General features: G+C 32.9%; 2 protein-coding genes across 7 annotated transcripts in view; one reads left to right on the plus strand and one right to left on the minus strand.

The window, feature by feature from the left end:
• LOC144450673 (kinesin-like protein KIF9) overlaps positions 1-6,161 on the minus strand; it is a 14,697-nt gene extending 8,536 nt beyond the window's left edge. Inside the window, exons 1-8 of the mRNA XM_078141326.1 lie at positions 6,035-6,161; positions 4,652-4,809; positions 3,835-4,107; positions 2,951-3,178; positions 2,301-2,477; positions 1,481-1,628; positions 599-810; positions 1-211 (exon numbers count right to left, since the gene is read on the minus strand). The exon at positions 1-211 is cut by the window's left edge and continues 41 nt beyond it. Coding sequence (XP_077997452.1) covers positions 1-211; positions 599-810; positions 1,481-1,628; positions 2,301-2,477; positions 2,951-3,178; positions 3,835-4,107; positions 4,652-4,759 — 1,357 coding nt within the window. The 5' untranslated portion in view covers positions 4,760-4,809; positions 6,035-6,161. The remainder of the gene's footprint in view (positions 212-598; positions 811-1,480; positions 1,629-2,300; positions 2,478-2,950; positions 3,179-3,834; positions 4,108-4,651; positions 4,810-6,034) is intronic.
• Positions 6,162-6,467: 306 nt separating this feature from the next.
• Positions 6,468-19,410, plus strand: part of LOC144451068 (alsin-like) — a 48,310-nt gene continuing 35,367 nt past the window's right edge. For all 6 annotated transcript variants that reach the window (XM_078141832.1, XM_078141833.1, XM_078141837.1 and 3 more), the window contains exon 1: positions 6,468-6,581. In XM_078141832.1, coding sequence (XP_077997958.1) covers positions 6,568-6,581 — 14 coding nt within the window. In that variant the 5' untranslated portion in view covers positions 6,468-6,567. The remainder of the gene's footprint in view (positions 6,582-19,410) is intronic.

Genomic DNA, 19,410 nt, shown 5'->3' on the forward strand with positions numbered 1-19,410 from the left:
TGAGCGTAAACTTGCCTCTAAGTCGAGCTTCTACATCAGTTTCCATCTGAGTTACAATGGTTTTGAAAGCTCCAAATACTGCTTGAATCTGCCTTACATTAATGATGTCAACTTCATCAAGATTCCCATCTAGATAGCGTCTGACTTGTTGTTGGATTTCATATTGTTGAGCATCTGACAGAGGTTCATATGTCACTTGACTGCGATTGGTCTATAAGAGGGTTCAAAGTTGAAAGTTGAATTTCACATGTGAATCTACACCCATTGCTTATATATGATTATTAATCATGTCCTAATTTTTATAATGTGTTTATCTAGAGGGAGAGACATGACCATATATGGACATGACCATATATGGACATGACCATATATGGATGATAAGCACTTTACTAAAAGGGATAACTCATTAAAACCTGACACCCTACATTTTAGACTTTCGCAACTTGAACATAAATATGTGCAAAAATTCATTAGAAAACAAAAATCAGTTTGATGAGGAATTTACACAATAAAAACAAAAGTCGCACACAAAGATGGACTCTGAGGGTGCATCTTTAAAATCACTAACAGTATAGTAATGATGAACTAATTATCTTACCAAAGTGTCATGCATAGCAAGTTCCTGTTTAAGTGACGTTATCTCCTTTTCTAATTTCTTAACTTGTAGTGCTGGATCAAAATACTCATTCACAGCAGGTTGACTGGCAATACACATTATACGAGTAGCAAATCGTAACGTTGAAATAGTTTCCTCTATTTGTGGTTCTTCACCCCAGATGTTTGCTATCATGATTGTATGACAGTTACCACCTGTAAATATAGAGATATGTTGTGTTATTCTGACCGCTTTGACCTTTGACCTCCTCTTTTGCTGGCTGGTGGGTGAGGGCATCTTAACATGGTCTCACACTATTTTCAGTAACTGGATGAGGGTGTATACTAGTAATACACCTAAAGAAATGCTTTCTGACTGGGCTAGCATTCAGATAGCCTTAGAAGGGAAGCAACTCCTGGAAATACAGGTATTTCATAAACTTCGGGTTCTGGAAAGTCATTTTATGATTTCACGTCACATAATTTTCACTCGGTTGCCAAGAAACACTAAATTAAAACTCTTGTTCACCTCTATTGTTCTACCAGGTCCAATCCTATCTTATCACCATGGTAACAGATTATATAAGGTTGCAAAAATTGTGCAGATAATAAAGTTCCTAGAAAGTTGTAAAGTCACCAATGCTTCAACTTTATAAAGTCTGACCAATAGATTCCTGTATGTTTCTAGATTTTGGAACATAAAACTTTCTGCTAGATTTAATTTTATTATTAGTATAAGTATAAGTAACAATGATATATATGAGGTCTGTAACTGTTAGATGTGCATTGAAAATAGATTTAGAAAATATTCAATCTGGCAGGATTGGCGAAATAACAAACAAGAAAATAAATAGAATTTACTTTTGGAGATCAAAATTGTACTTACCTATAGAGTCTTTCAATGCATGTGTTAATTTAGTTTGCCTGTATGGAATATGTTCTCTCTTTCTGTCTGCTAGAGCTATTACAGTTTGTTCCAGGAAGGACAATGATTTATTAATATACATGGCCTCCATAGCGGTTTTCCCTGCAGACTGTAGATGAAAGTAAAAAAAAATAAAAGTTATTAATTTTTGATACATGCTATTAGTTACTAATACTATACCACAATTTTTTGTTCTTCATATTATTTTGTATTATAGTTTTACCACTAAGCTCTCATAATGAAAGATGATGAGGCTAACCTAGAAGTTGGTCATGTGGGGCCCAAGGATTAATGGCTCTTACATTTCCCCTACCATTCCCAGCATATTGCTAGTGAACGTTTACTCAAATTTATATAAAATTTGATTACGATACTGAAGCCATTCAGAGTGTACTATGTTGTAATTTTTTTTTCACTTGTCTTCTAAAATTGGACAAAAATAAAATCTTTACTATAACGTCAACAATCGGCTGAGCTTCAAGGGCTTGAAATATTTTTCTCATGATAACAAATTTGATTTTCCTTGATGTCACTGTCTTCATGAGTAGTGAGTAATCAGGAACCAAAAATTGACTGATATACAGAGGTCAAGGGTCACACAGTTTGAGTGAGAGTTTTAAATCGTCAGGTCCCCAAGTCACACAGTTTTGTATCCTGCTTGGCAGTGGTGTGGAGAGTTGGTGTATGTGTATATGAATATAGAGTGAAGCTACTGACATAATTATGGCCCCTTAACTGGTCAGAAAAAGAGGAAACTTGACTGACGTATAAAATAACTTACCCCTGTCTTCCCTAGTCTTTCTGATCCTGCCAAGTCTACTAAGTTGAGTTTAGATTTCATGTACTTTGCATTTGACTCTGTTCTTGATCTGGATTCAACATGAATGGTAAATATGCAATGTGACCGGGAAGAGACACTGTTCAAGGAATGAGCTGCAATAGCACGGTTGGTTTCACCCTGAAAGTAACAAAAAAAATATGTTACAAATGTAAAGTCCTGTTTAATTTGAAATTTCCAGAACATGTCAGTGTAAACTTGGTGGAATGAAGAAAACACATGAATTGTTTGTAAATATTATTTATTGTAACATTTTAGCCATGGAATGTCGAAAAGGACTCTCTTGCCATATTTAAGGTGGCCATTTTCTTATTCCATGACCGATTTTTGTTATGCAGTATTTTGATGTATGGTTGACATGTGGCCATGAAGCTACTGCACTTAGGGCCCTATAGGCCTCTTTGAGGGACCAATACACATTTCAATCTATTTCTCATATCTCAAAATCTCCACAGATGGCGCCGAGCACAAAATCCCGTTCTCACCAGTGAGGGTGCTATACACAAAAATCCCATTCTCGCCACATATGGCATTATTACACAAAATTCCACAACTACCATAGAGGGCAGTCATCATAAAAAAAGTCAAATTACCTCAAATAAAAGATTTAAAGCTTCTTCTTCATTGTGTGCTAGATGGACGGATAATCCTTTGACATAAACACCACCACTTTCATCCTCAACTATGGTCATTTGTGGAACTGACTGGATGGAATCAGGTAATGTTGACAACAAATCAAACATCGTTTCATTGTAAATCTCTAGGTAGGAAATACGGACTGTGATTGCATGTTCTGGTCTGTCTTCCACTTCTCTGTAAACCTACAAAATAGAAAGACAAGATGAATATTTGCCTTTGTTTGGCTATCAAGATGTAAAATTTTGATAACAAAATGACAGTGCTACCACTGTTTATGGTCAACAGCTGATTATTTCTAGAAAGTGAATACCATGGGATTCCAGGTGAATACATTGACACCAAATTGACACCAAGTTCAGTAGTAAGTGTGTAATTTTCAATTCATCAAAAATTACGAGAGGGATCTGCGTTCTTCCAACTTTATTGAGGAGAACATATGCTCCTATTAAACTCCAACTTTGTACTTCAATCATAATGCATATATGAACAGTTAATTTCACTATAATCTTACCAACAGTAAGACAGTTTTACAAAAACAAAATACTTTAAGAAACGAACTGTTCACCACTTTCTGATTGTTGTAAGAAAAAAGTGTTCAAATATCTAAAACAGACAATATACACTGTCAATGTTTTTTTTCATTCTGAGAGGGGTAGGTTGATGCACGAGGGTGCCCCAACATGGCATACTTTAAATAGTAAATATAATGCCATACCTGTGCTATGGCCCTGGGTATAACTCCCCCATGTTTATAATTCTCTGTAGCTGTTATTCTGAGAGGGGTAGGTTGATGCACGAGGGCGCCCTAACATGGCATATTTTAAATATAGTGACATACCTGTGCTATGGCTCTGGGTATAACTCCCCTATGTTTATAATTCTCTGTAGCTCCTGTCATGGTAAATGTTTTTCCAGCACCAGTCTGTCCGTAACACAGCAGCGTTCCATTGTAACCGTCTAATAGATTCGTGACCATACCAGATGCAACGCTGTCGTAAAGTTCGTCCTGACTGGCATTATGTAGAATTCCATCCATTTTAAATGACCAGTCCAACAACTGATTGTTGACCACTCCTCGTCTGTTGTCTTTTCTGCCATGGATGTTAACAGTCTGGTGAGAAAAGGTCAGAGATCAATGACAATTCAAATAATACTTCCAGGATTCTTCCCATTTTTTTTTTGGATTCTAAACATTAAACAAATATTATAAATATGGCAATACTGAAACCAGCTCTACTAGCCTTTTTTGTCTTTGTAGGCAATCATTGGCCAATGGTGATATGGCCTGTGAGGAAATCACAATTCCAATGTGCCGTAGTATTGGATACGATATGACTCAAATGTTGACAAATAAGAAACTTCTGCAGACAATTTTAAAGGGGAAAAGATTGACACTGTAAACGAAAGCTTTAGATCAATTACTTTTTACTTTGTAAGTGTAAAATGAATAGCTTCAAGTAACCTACATATAGTATACTACAGTATAGCTGTGATGATAGGAATGATGACTGAAGCCCTACAAGTACACTCTATTGCACCATTAATCAGATAACAGTTGTTTTGTGACTTGACAAATTCTTGCTGTCAAAGTTTCAAGCATTCTCTTATAAGATTAATGGCATCACCATCAAACACTGAGCACTGTTGTTCCTTACCTTTCCATCCGGCATGAACTGCAGCATATCATGAGCAAAGTGAGCAGTGGGTCGTGTACGGGCATACACATGAACCCGATTTTTCCTGCCTCGACTGTCTGCACTCATTTTGCCTTAGCTTTAGCCTTTGTATGGCTTCACTATATTAAATGTTGTACCTACAATCGAAGTGTGTGGAAATTTTGTGATGAGTATCTTATAAAAATACAGTAAATGTATTGTTGATAGAGAAAATCTAAAGAAAAAAACATTTATCTTATAAATGTGGAATAATATTTCAGGGTGGGTAGGGTGGAAATAGACTGTGAGATATTGCATGTTGTGTTGTTCAGTCATAAACAAGCCTCTTAATAGGGAGGCACAACATGTCATATCTTACAGGTGAGGTAGGGGTGGGGTGTGAGTTATATCCTGCTCATTTATTGACCTAGAAAAACATCTAGTCAGTGACACACATATAGGTGAGTATTATAGTAATTAATATGGTAATGTACATTTTTTAAAATTGAAATACATATGTTGATTATTCTAATTGATGACATTATCATAGAAACCAAAGATTGGCATTGTAAAAATACCTCTACAGAAATATCTGCTGGGGTGCCAAAACATTCATTGTAGTGGCAGCTCCTCCCAATAACTAGTTACACACATTGTGTGTTTTTATGCAAGAGGTATCAAGTACATCCACAATCACATATCTTTCAACCTAGAGTTGCAACTTAACTTTAATACACAAATGTGTGTTTTTTGGCTAACAACAAAGAATGCAATTTTCATAGATTATAATGTAATTGTATTTTGATTATCAAAATAAACAAATATTAAAACAGAATAATATTTCACTTGAAAAAGATTACTAATTGTAAAGCAAACGAAATAAAACAAATTTGATGTGAGTCAAATTATTATGTTTTGTGTCATGCTTATATTATTATTTTGGATTATGCCCTGATTGAAAAATTAGATTTCTAAAACATGAACTTGTGTATCTATCAATATCACACTCATCTCAGTACACAGTCCTACACAGCCAGACTGCTTGAACATGGTTTCCTCAACATTCTGGACACTTTTAGCAGCAACTGACTGGCTATACATCATTGTCACCAAAACAACTACTCTTGGTGATTTCGTATGTTCTCGCGATAGAAAACTTGTAATTAATCGGTGGATTGATGACAACGCATCGACCTATAAATAGAGACCCATATCACTGGCCATTACTGCTGACAGTGGACGAAGTGTACCCCAGCAATGTACACCGTGTTTCTACCCCAACATCAACATGTATCTTTCTATGACCGACCCACAACACATTTGATTTAAATAGCGGCTTTTCTGTTACTAACTGAACGATATACGCTCCGCAGCTTCACTTACCTGATCAGATATATAGGAAGATTTTTTACGGAATTGTGTCCGCTTGATGTTGAAGCAAAGAAACCAAACAACAGAGAGCGAACGCAACGTAATGCAGATTTTGTTTTCACACCACTCGTTGTTAGGCCAACAGGGCGACTGTTCTTAAATCTTTCCTCCAGTAATGACTCGCACTGGAGATAAGAAAAACGGGAACAGAAAGACTTAGTCTAATAGTTTCGGATAAAATATTTCATATCTGATACTATTTTTTTCTTTAAAATCTACATTGATACTCTCGATATATTACTTTTTAATGTGAAGACATCAACTAGTTTATTTTCAGAAATTTTCTGCACACGTGAGACTGAAACATCGCCTTGTTCGAAACTGCCGTCCTCACAAACACATAAATATGTAAATTTACATTGAACTTCCGGTCTACGACTTCCCGTGAACAGCCAGCCAGAGAAATGTTGTGAAGGTATGAGTACATTGTTGCCGCTAGCTGTCACCACTGTGGTCCCCTGTTTTAGATAAATTATTCATCAGCGATGGACCGATCAAGGTAAGATTATATTTTCTGATGAAACAGAGGAAAAGAAAGTCTAAGGTGATATATTTTTTTCTACACAAAACTAACAATTCAAGGGATTTCTACACTTTACTCACTGAGTATGAAGTGCAAAGAACTCATTCTCCGTCGATTTACGTACGTGAGCTGGCTTGTAATGAATGATGGGGGAGGGTCATGTCACGCGGTAAAAGCTTGTAGGACGTGCCTTGGTTTCAGAAATCACGACATATTATCCCGAGGACACTTTTGAGAAATTTTCATACCCAGTCTTACGTTTTCCTGACAATTTTTTTTTGCCCAAAATTTTTGCTATTTTAGTAGACTAGACTCTGATTTATTCTGTCCATTCAAAATTATTCACGAATAATAAAATATAACACCCTCGTCTAGCTTTCTTTACGCGGTATAATGAGTCATTCGTGCATTTGTGAGTCATATATTGGCCTTGTGTATGTATATACCTATAGAAAAAGATGAACTAAACGTTTTTATGACCTTACATTTTTTACTATATGAATTATAAAATGTTATTATAGAGATCCTTGCATTATGTAATTTCACAGTACATTAAACATGAAGGTTATTGAAACTGTTAAAATCAATATCATTTGGTCACATGGTGTACATCAAATATGTTGTAGTTATGATATGGTGAAATTGATAAAGAGTTTTCATTTCATTTTGGCTTAAAAAAAATTGTTTGATTTTTAACCTATCAGAACATAAGAAATTTAGACTATTTAATTATATTAATATATATGGTGAAACTAATAAATTTTTCATGTGTTTATATGACAGCAAGTGATATGGCTATGTAGGAGTTTTCGGTGCATCAAAAAATTACTAGATTTTTTGATAATATTGGAAGCACATTGCAAGTGATATTAGACTATGTAAACCATATCATATATGTGTTGGCATGATGAAATTGAAATGTGTTGGAGCTATTGATATGGCTAAATTTATGGTGGGGTTTTCATTTCATTTCATTTCATTTTACTGAAACTATTTGACTTCCAAGCTTATCACAGCATGTATCAAGATTATATGGCTCCTTCATTAATATTGATAAATAGAAAAAATGTCATATTTGTATTTTTATATTATTAATTATATTATTTAAAAATGAATGAAAATTTTCATATTTGTATTTTTATATAGTAGGTTTACATTATGTTATTTAAAAATTAAAGATGAAATGAAAATTTTCAGCCACTGTATTTTGTAAAGTTAATTTTAAACATTATGTAAAAAGGAAAATGGAAATTTTCAGCCATTTATTATAGTTAGTTTTTAAAATTCTACTTCTTCTGTACGTGAGATGTCTTCAAATTTACATAATATATGTTTTGATGGCAGAAATAAAACAGGTGTGGAGATATTCATGACTAATGTCATGTGGGACTAGGAGAAAAAGATCGATACTGTGTAGGAAGAATTTATCATCCTAAAAATGATGCAAATTAAATAAAATTTATAATATATTTTGGTATCATTCACGGTATGCAATCTTGTTCTTGGAGAGAGGTCATTGACCTGGCATGCAGCCATGATAATGATAAAATCAAGCAAGATTTAGAAAAATATTAAGATGTGAATTGTTACCTATTTTCCAGTTTTTGAATATTTTCTTATAAATTTGTAATTGTTGTGTGTAATACAGTATCAAATATGTGAATTTTTAAAAAATGCCATTAATTTGGTTTCTAGTTACCCTGTAATTACACCCCTAAAAACAGGGTGTTAAAGGGTTAAGGAATAACTTAATTTTAATATTTTGTAATGTTACCCAAATATTGTGTACTTTATGATGTAATACTTTTCTTTTTGCATTTTGATGACAACATCGTTCATTTTTATCGACCCCTTCCCCTAAATTTGAACTTTGGTTTTAATCTTTGATTCAATTGATAATTTCCTGTAATTCTTTCGTTTATTCATTCCCGTGTTTAATTAAAAGTGTGATCAAAAAGAAAATAGCCACCTAAGTGTTGTTTAAAAAAATATTATATATTATTGCAAGCTTTATGACATGTTTATGAAAAAAAAAATAATTTTGACTTCCTTGTACAAATGTAGTTTGTTTTTAGAATAAAATCAATCTATTCCAAAAACAAACTTTAATTTGTACCTGGAAATCAAACTGTTTAATTAAATTTATGATATTTTCATATTTTTACAAAATTGAAGAGCACTAGTCTAGCACAACACAAAAAGAGTCTAGCACAACACAATAAAGAGTCTAGCACAACACAATAAAGAGACAGGTAACATAATATGGGATTAGGGCTAGGGATGTTTGACAATCAACAGATTGTAAGATATTGACCTTTCAAAAGGGGTAACTTTGTTAAATAAAATTCCGACCCCCTCTCAGTTATAATGGTTTTCTAGGTAATTAGCAACTTGTTATGGAACAAATAAGATAATTACTTTCAACAAAATTCAAATATGGTTCATTAGAACAATACTAGTCAGAAAAACTATAATTATTTTTCATAAACTTAAAATAATTTATATTATGTCAAAAGCTATGCAGCTGAGAGCAGTACTCTTTTTCATTACGGCTAGGGATGTTTGGTAATTTAACAGACTGTAAAATGAATTAATTGTTAAATGTTAGACCGTAGAGGCTTCATCCAATATGAAATTGTTATCCTATTGAAAGCTGGGTGTGTCCTTCAATTCTAACAATAAATGTTTGTTTAATATTTGCATCGTATGATACTATACTCTCACTGTCTCAGCAGCCTCAGGTAGCATGTAAAACATTGGCAGTCATCAAACATCAAATTTTCATGAAGTATAATATGAAATCATAACATCAGTAATGACTGTATGTTGTGTGAGATGAGATAGAACATTTTTTGTGTCCCCAAAAAATGTCAGGATGACCCAAAAATTGAAAGACAGGGGTGATAGTGACCAACTGTTTTTAAGTTGGGTGCAATACAGCTATGTTGAAGTGTTGTAAGCTTTACAGATAGCCAAAAGGAAATCGAAAGTCAGCGTATAATATGTCTACAACTGACAGACACAAATAATGCAAGGGGATGCTGCTACTGGACTTGAAAGGATTTTTGAATGTTGTTGTCAGGAAATACCAGTAGTCTGTAGGAAGTATGTATTGATAAAACTATTCTATAAATATCACATAACATAACCTTATTCAGGGCACACTCTAGTCGTACCATAATAGGTAGGGTTGGGTTTTAGCAGGTATTCACTAATACTGTGTATTAACTTGCATTGAAAAATTACAAGAAATTATTTGTAATTGGGTACAAAGATATGATGATGAAATACAACACTTTGTCTTCATGCTGATAAGTAAACTTCCCATCATATTTTTGTTAAATAAACTACAAATGTACAACATACAAATGTCAGTTTTGGCCTAAAACTTTGGACCTTAAAATGACTAAATACAACAATTGTAGTCAACGACCAATCAAAAGATGAAAAAATAAGTGTCACTTGAAATTATTCATGTGAGGAGTTATGGATAATATATGCATGGTTTGTACAGATAGAGATATGGTGGTCTAAAAAAGTACAAGAGAAGTGGTATCAAATGTTTTTTTTTTTTGCATTTTTCCAATTGAAATATGATCAGCTGATTGAAGTATTCATTTGTAGTCAACAATTCAGAATACAGGTGAGTAATTTCTGGAAAATGAAAGTTACTCACAATGGTTTAAATTTAGTTATTGTGTTGTGTGTTGTGTGCGGGTATATTATCATATGAATTGTGGTAGACAGTGAAATGCGGTCATCTTTTGTCTGGAATGTCAGTAGGGTCACTGGAATGACCCGATGATGTCATTCTTAACAAAGGATAGTCTGGTATGGTTTCATCCATGACAGAACAAAGTTTTGCATGGATGCTTTGATGTTATTAATGACAGGGGTTGCTAGAATTGTGTTACTGACTGCTGAAATGTTGATGTCATCAATCTAACAGGAGACAACCTGATGTCAGGGGTCATGAACTGATGATGTCATCCATGGCAGAAATGGCTGCAAATAGTGAGGTGATGTCACCCATGACATGACAAGGTTTTGCATGGATGCCTTGATGTTATTGATGACAGGGGCTGCTAGAATGATGTTATCATGTAAACTGACTGCTGAAATGTTGGTGTTATGAGTTGCTGCATTGTAGGATGACCTGATGATGTCATTAATGTCAGGGGTCACTGAAATCACATGACCTGATGATACAGATGCCTGAAAATAGTGAGATGATGTCACCATGACATGGTTATTTTGGTGTTATGAATGACAACACTGTCAACAGTTGCCAGGATGACCCTATAATGGCAATATTATATAAAAGGACTTTTGCAGAATTTATGTCATCTATGACAGTTCCGGGATGACCTGATGATGTCATTGATGACAGGGGTTGTATGGATGGCCTAGTGATGTCATTGATGACAGGGGTCATATGGATGGTGATGTCATTGATGACAGGGGTCATATGGATGGTGATGTCATTGATGACAGGGGTCATATGGATGGTGATGTCATTGATGACCGTTCATATGGATGGTGATGTCATTAATGATAGGGTCATATAAATTACCTAATGATGTCATTGATGACAGGGGTCATATGGGTGACCTGATAATGTCATTGATGATTGGGGTCATATAAATGACCTTATGATGTCAATGATGAGAGGCAGCGTGGGTGATCTGATAATCTCATTTCACCAGGACTGCTGACACAACACATAGGTGTCATTTGTCACAGAGGTCATATGGATGATCTGATGATGTCCTCAACATGGTACAAGTATATTGTGTTTTAAAGACATACATTTACATTTTGTACTAGATCATGTTGATAATGTTAGACAGTCCATGCCAAAACACTTTAACTAGGACTGCATTCTTTCACATCTTGTTCCCCTGACACAATAAACTGGGATCGTTAAATTTATTTATCTACTTGGTATTGAATTTCTCCCAAAATAACCAAGATACTTCAGCTGGGGATTTGCCATGATAGGAATGATTCGTCTGTACTTATTCTGTCAGGCATTCATTTAACTTTCAAAAAGGGTAACTTTGTTAAATAAAATTCCGACCCACTCTCAGTTATAATATATAAATATAAAACAGTTTTCTTGGTAATAAGCAACTTGTCATGGAAAAGATTAGACAATTATTTTCAACAAATTCAAATATGGTTCATTAGAATGATACTACTCAATAATAGAAAATATATAATTTTTTTCATAAACTTAAAATATTATGTCAAAAAGCTATGCAGTACTGTTTTCATATAATACAGGGATTGGTACAAGACAAAGATATAAAAATCATTACAGTAAAATTATGTAAATGCTGCACAGCACAACACCATGACTGGTAATTTTTAAACATCCCTATTGCTTGCAGTAAAAATGACTTCCTGAAATAATGATAACTAGCTCTGACTGTCCTATGAAGCTCACCCCTATTTATGCCTTGATCAGTACATGTATATTCATGATGTTCAACTTGTAAGCCTTATGAGAAAGATTGCATACAGGTGTTAGTAGGACCATACCAAATGTTTGACATTAGAGGGGTGGTCATACAGGCACATTACATGTATAACAAACATATTCTTTGATTGACACATTCTGAAAGTTCAATTTATAATCTTTGTCTGTATCAATAGCATGCCAGAATTTCTTACCCACAACAGAATTTCTTACCAAATAATGAGCTGAGGTCACATGATATATGTGGTAATAATAACATACTTTACAAGCTAGAGAGGGAAGTATTTTATTTGTGTCATATCTTCGTATCTTTCAATCAGGTATGAAAATGTGTGTTAAAGAACCAAGGAGTAACATTTTAATTAAAGGGGCACGATATGTTTTTGGGTGTACTTTTTTCTGTATATTAAAAGGTACTCGCAGTATTCTACATACTGGCATATTAAGTTAACCATCACTTGCAATTAACTGAACTCAAAAATGGTACTAGATATAACATGGTACTAGATGAACGATCTAATGGCGTTATTTATGTATCAACAAATGTACAGGGACTCCCCACTATGCAATCAACTGTTCTAACAATGCCAGAACATGATTGTAATCTTATAGAAAGTATGCATTGACATTAACATTATACCAGTCTAAGAATAGTTCAAATAAATGTTTATGTGTTGATTAGTATTTTCACATATTGAAAAGTTTATTAACTCAGCCTGTGCCACTTAAGCAAGGTTTTATTCTAAAAATTGAATTTGATAATTTTCATAATTTCCACAACCACAACTTGCATCCTGTACAAACTTTTGACAAAGGTTTTAAAACTTTCAAGGTCAGCAAGAGAAATCTAAGTAAGCATGGGTTTTCTGAACCACAACATGTTTTTTAGCACCAACAGCTTGACCAGTATAGCTGATCCGTGTCCTCCAACATACAAAAGATAATTGTGTTGTGGTGAAAGTAAAAAAGAATAGTATTTAATCTGTTGGATTGTCTAGTCAGGGATTATAACCTTAAACAACAGTCTTGACAATCAGGCAATCATGTGCGTGAACCACCCTGTATTGTACGTGAAGCAGAACAGTTCCAGTACATTTGCTTCAAATTATGTCCCAGTATAAAATGTACAACCACCGAGTTGTAATATTCATGAGACTACGATAATCAAAGACTAACAATACAATTTCACTGCCTTGGTTTGTTTACATAACCAGTCTGTCAGAATAAAAATACAATAAACAACAATGTGTCAGAATTCTATTGTTTTCTTGCTTTATATGTTAACAATATGTAGACACACACAATGGTATTATCATACCAGATTTGCATCTAGTGTTCGAGGTCTGGTCACAGTCATCGTAGAGCATATTACTACGGCATTCCCAGTGTGACTGCCGTGCTGATAGCACAGTTACTATCGATGACCTATTTTATATATATTGTTCAATTGACAATTCTTGTATACACTGGTGACTGCTATAGTACCGATTCACTCCCACATATACAGTATACATGTACTGTTGACAGTTACATACGATGTTTACATATAACAATCATCAACCTATCTATGGGTAAGTCTTGTCGTTTAACGTTTTCATATTTTGGTTAGCGTTTTACTTGAATAGTTTCATATGTTGAGATCCACATTCCCAAGTCATGTGTTTTGATATACTCTGTGCCTTTTATCAACAAGTAGCCCTGCCTTACTATACTACACTGTATAGCCATGGTACTGTGTTATCATGACATTCCTATGTTAAACCATGTAGCTCACCAGTTTGGCTTAATAGATCGACTGACATACTCATTTCTGAGTGAACTCTGTGAAAATTGATTGAATATGGTTGTAGGCATTATTTCTATCATGATGACGTTTTTTTTTTAATAGTGTCTTTATGTAGCATTTTTTCATACTGACCTAAATTCATAATGAACTTGAACATAGAAATTCTGATTTGATCAAAGAATGAAGAGGAATTACAATATTCAAGTATTTGCATGAATGTACAATGTACTTGATTTGAAATATATGTAGAAATTTAGAGAAGTGTCATTATAATTTGAACAATGTCTACCTGTTGCTTACAATATATACATGTATATAATTACACTAGATAATTATGTATCAATTACAAAGAACACTTACTGGTATGTAATCCAGCCAACATATCCCATTGTAAACTTACAATACCATTTGAACCATTTTGCTGTACAGTCTTTTCAGATTCAGTTGAAAATATACAAGTCCATCTGAAATTTCACCAATTTTTGCTTAATTTTGCTGATACGGTACACATAAATTGACTTGTTCCATGGCCATACGGTACCACTTATAGTGCTAAATCCATGGCAACAGTTGTTAAAGTGTACACAAATGCTTAAAGGTAGAAGTTGTCCAAGGCCAAATCATGAACACCTCTCCAAGAGTTGTGGACCATATTTACAATACCCTGGTAAAACTAATCTCTTTCAACATCTGTTTCAAACAATGCCATTGTGTAGTACAATAAAGACAATTTACATATGAAAACATAAATTTTTGTCTCATATTTCTCTCATCAGCTATTATAATTTGTGATATTATTGACCTCAATAAATGAGAGCTAAGGAATTGATATAGCCTGCTTGGGAAGGGTCATGGTACATGCATATCTAGTTAAACATAAAGATACGTGTACTACATGATAAGTACCAGTTTATGTCAAATATATGGCATACCCTTTCAATAGTGTACCTAATAAAAAAAATAACAACCCATGGTCATTATGATGATAATGACTATTAAAAACCTGACAGTATTCAATTATATTACATTCTAATTCACAGTGGTTTATTACCTTTTCTTTACATTCTGTCAGGTACATCAAATATTTCGCACCCATAAAACTAGTTCATTGAGCTAGAACAATTAAATTAATCAAGTTCAAAGAGTAATTCCGTTCATGAGTTTTATTGATCCAATCGTTCGATCGATGACCCAAACGTGAGCTTAACATTCCTACACAGACTGGATACTGTCAAATATATTGAACTTGCTGAAATTATCCTCTCTATTATATTAAAATGGTATTTGTTTGTTGTAAATAATTATTAATTAATCAAAAAGGGATTTTAAAAGATATCAGAATTCATTCTTCAGTGATCTGACCTACTAGTATATCAAGATAATTTGGTCTCCTTCACAGGAAAGTTGGCTGCCAAGTGCATTTAATATTTAAAATCATCTTTCTACCACAGGGTATTTGTTTGTATTTTAAGCTGAATTTTTTCCAGTTATTTCTTGACAATAACACATCCAAATTTTACCCCAGACCAGAATTGAAGAAAAACTGTACAAATTTCAATATCTTTTGTTTCATAATAATGATTTCACATATCAAAAAATATCCACTACATGTTACAACAGTTCTGGTGTTTGCAGCTATTAAATACTTATTGAAATGTCCAATTTTCATATTTGATGTATTTTGTTTCTCAATTTGGAAAGGACTTTTGTGTCATATATGCATGTATAACTATAAATTATGCCATGAATTTATGGTGAATATATTTCATAGCACAAAATATGTATTTATAACTTTGATATATTAAATATTTATGAAATTGTGATAGCTGAGATGAAATATGATTTTTTCTGATGATGATAGGAAAATATGTAAATTGAGATTATACATTGAAATAAATGTTAATCAGTGATAGTAGAAAAAAGTGTACAAAAATAGTTTATAAATGAAAACGCACGTTTAATATGCAAAATAAATGTGATTTAACATCACAAATGGAAACTGCAGTGTCTCGAAGCTCAACTGTAAAGGTTTCCAAAAATTCTTACTAGCTTTCAGTGCCCTGTTCAACAGAGTAATACCAGGTCAGCGAATTTATGATATAAAATGACAGGAAATCTGAGATTTGATTTATTATTCACATACATGCAAATATTGATAATTTATGACATTAATAACATGTCCTGACATATGTTAGTTATGTAACAATACACATCTGTTGCTGTTACTGTATAAATTATACCATGATAAATCCAGTATGCTAACAAAACACATTTAGATTTAATATCGCAATTAATAATATTCCATTTAAATACCCATTGACATATTAAGCTGTGCTCACAATGAAGGTATTTTATATTAAAAAGTTATGTAATGCATGTAAAAACATTACTGTATCAAAGATAAAATAGCATGTGAAACATGTCAAATATATATGTAATTCTGTTTTTGCAAGTGTTCTACCATTTGATTTCATTTGAGCATCTGTGTGTAGTGCTTAAAATAGGAATAAAAGTCAATATGCCAAGGACCAGATTGTCCTGTATTTTGAACTTATGGTTGGAAATCTTATACCTTTTATGTTATCATGTACATTTTAAAATATTACACATATCAAAATCACTGCTTTCACTGTAGAGTACTCTTTTTTCGAAGTCAAATTTGATCCATGAAAAAGTCATTATTGGATGATATAAAATGTATTATTTTCTAAAATGTTAATAAGCTTTTATATCTGAATAAATGAATTTAAAATTAGCTTGACAGTCGATTCCAAAAATCAACAAGAATTTTTCAAGAAACATGTATATGTGCATGAACACTAGAATTTCTGGTGTCACAAGGAAATTGTATATTTGAACATTTGGATTCGTGATTAAATCTATGTGTAATAACTAGGACAGATCTACATGTATATACTCATCACAGTTTTCCTGAAAGAATGCATTTTGCTGTTCAATATCCCAGGGAATATTTTTATTCATTGTTCGCAGTTACGCAAAATTGTGTGTACATTTGTAACTTATGTACCGAAATAATAATTAATATACATTTTCAAGGAAGCAATTTGCATTGGCCATATACAATGATGTTGTACAAAATGTTTACCATCAACATTGTTTATTCACAACACAAAGCATCAGAAGTCTGTGAGAGTTAGCCTAAAAGTTCAAATTTATGTATAAGGTAGTGTTACAGTGTAGTTTACAGCAGGTAGTAAAAAGGCCATTATCTGCAACTGATACTAATTGTATAAGTTGCTGGTAGCCAGTAAGTGTAGGATTTGTAGTGGAATTCTGAATAAATAGCACTAATATCTCAACTATGTTAATAATAGAGTAATTGACCTTCAGTGGTGCTCTTTTAACTGAAGTGTTCTACATGTATTTCTATACAGTGAAATTTTATTTGATTCAGAATAGTATAGACAGATCACTGCAGTTGCTGTAACAGTACTGTACCATACTCATGAATATTCATGAGTAAATATGTTGTGTATTTCAAAATGAGACAGTAAACATTAATCATGGCATCCTTAGAAAAAAAAATATTTTCAATTTATGAAATAAAGAGTAATGAATTATTACTTGTGAACAATTATTAAGTATGAATATTAAGTAGACAAGTTGATAACTTATAATATACAAGATCATTATTAATAACAAGATCATCATTAATAAAAAAATCACCATTAATATCTTGCCTGTTAAAGCCTGTTAATAGTGTTATGTTTGACATAAATACTTTCATATACTATTATCTGTTTGATTTATTGTCTGTATGTAATATAAATTATAATGTAGCATTATTTTAACTCCATGTACAATCAACATAGATGTAGGATAGGTGTGAACAATTTCACAGGAGATTTACATTTCACAGAGCTGTTATCCTGGCAATAAAATACCAACTGCATAATTTAACCCCAATCTGATTAAGATCTGATGTAGGAACATATCTCAATTTCTTTATATATATAATATATATGATATAATATTGTTATAATGTTTTTGATTTTGAAGTGGTAAATAAAGTAAGCAAGCCATCACAGTTTGAATCAGAATTTAACCTTGTGATAAAATACCACTGCATAATTTAAACCATTCCTTTATAAAACTAACCTTCACAATCTCCTTGATTAAATCCTTCCTAGACTAACAATATCTATATATCACAGGATGCAGTCTTTAAAATAATTGTCTACATTTATTCCCAAATGAGTGGATAGATTAAATGACCATATATGGATGTAATTGGTATATTTCATTTTATATATAATTATTATTTCTGCCATTATCAAATCTTATATGATGTAATACTATACATATGCCCATTCAAAAATTAGGACTGTTCTTTTGATGACCGTAATATGTTATTAATTTCATTTCAGATGTCATTGATACTATTTACAATCTTTTCAATTCAAAATAAAATTAGTAAGTTTTAAAGGTCCATGTTGGATTAAAAGTTGAGTATCCGTCACAGTTATAGAAAAAAGTTGGTCCAGAACGAAAGACTGATACAGTAACTGTAAAATCCCTGCAGCTCCTGAAAGATAGCGTAATTCAAGACCTTACGAGTCAGGGTTTAAAATTATACCTGACACATGTGCAGGGTTTTATTTAGATAAAGAACTTAGTTGGCCAAAATAAGAAAGTAGGGGGCCAACCAGTTGTAGTACAGTTGGCCTGCTCATGCAGTGACTAGTAGGGGGTGGGTTCAGGAGGGTGTGTGCAAACTCTGATCAACAATGTTTTATACATTCAGCCTAAGTGAATTATTGAATTTGGAGTATTTTACTATTTATGAAAAGAAAATAATGAATTTATTATGTTCATACACCTATCGGCATTATTGAAAAATAAATCTTCAAAATTTAGTTAAAAGGATATATTATAATTAGTTGATACAAATTTGTACACTTAAACTAGAGGTATGTGTTATGTTGAGGTCATAGCCCTCCTGTATGTAAGTATCTGTATGTCATATAAGTGATATCAGGGAGATACAGCTGTGGGATGTTACTGGAGATATGTAAACTGTGGGACGTCACTGGTTTGTGAATGATATCAGGGAGATATGTAAGCTGTGGGAGGTTACTGGTTTATGAGTGATCATTCATAGCCGGCTAGCTACTCTTAAAATAGAATTCTTGTACAGATAACAACCGCTAGCATTGATTAATATAGTCTGTGTCTAGGGACTGTCTGGGTTCATTCTACATACTTGTTCTTTCCATATCTAGAAACCTATACACTGGTCAATTTTTTTTTGTAAAATACAAAAAAAAATTGTTTCGGTTGTCAAGAACTTTTAGTGTTCTTTCATAATATTTGTGTGAAAATGAAATCTTGCATGGTTGTGAAAGATAATTTGTCAAAATATCCAACTGGATGTCTTTTTTCTTATTTTTCATTGAAATGAAATTGTTTGAGCAACCTTTCCCCTATTCAGACATGTCTACTCATGTCAATTTTACATGTATGTTTGACAAGAAACAGCCATTTTCAAGAATTGTGAAACGCCCATTTTTCCATCA

Source organism: Glandiceps talaboti, chromosome 20, assembly GCF_964340395.1.
Source record: "Glandiceps talaboti chromosome 20, keGlaTala1.1, whole genome shotgun sequence".
Lineage (NCBI taxonomy): Eukaryota > Metazoa > Hemichordata > Enteropneusta > Spengelidae > Glandiceps > Glandiceps talaboti.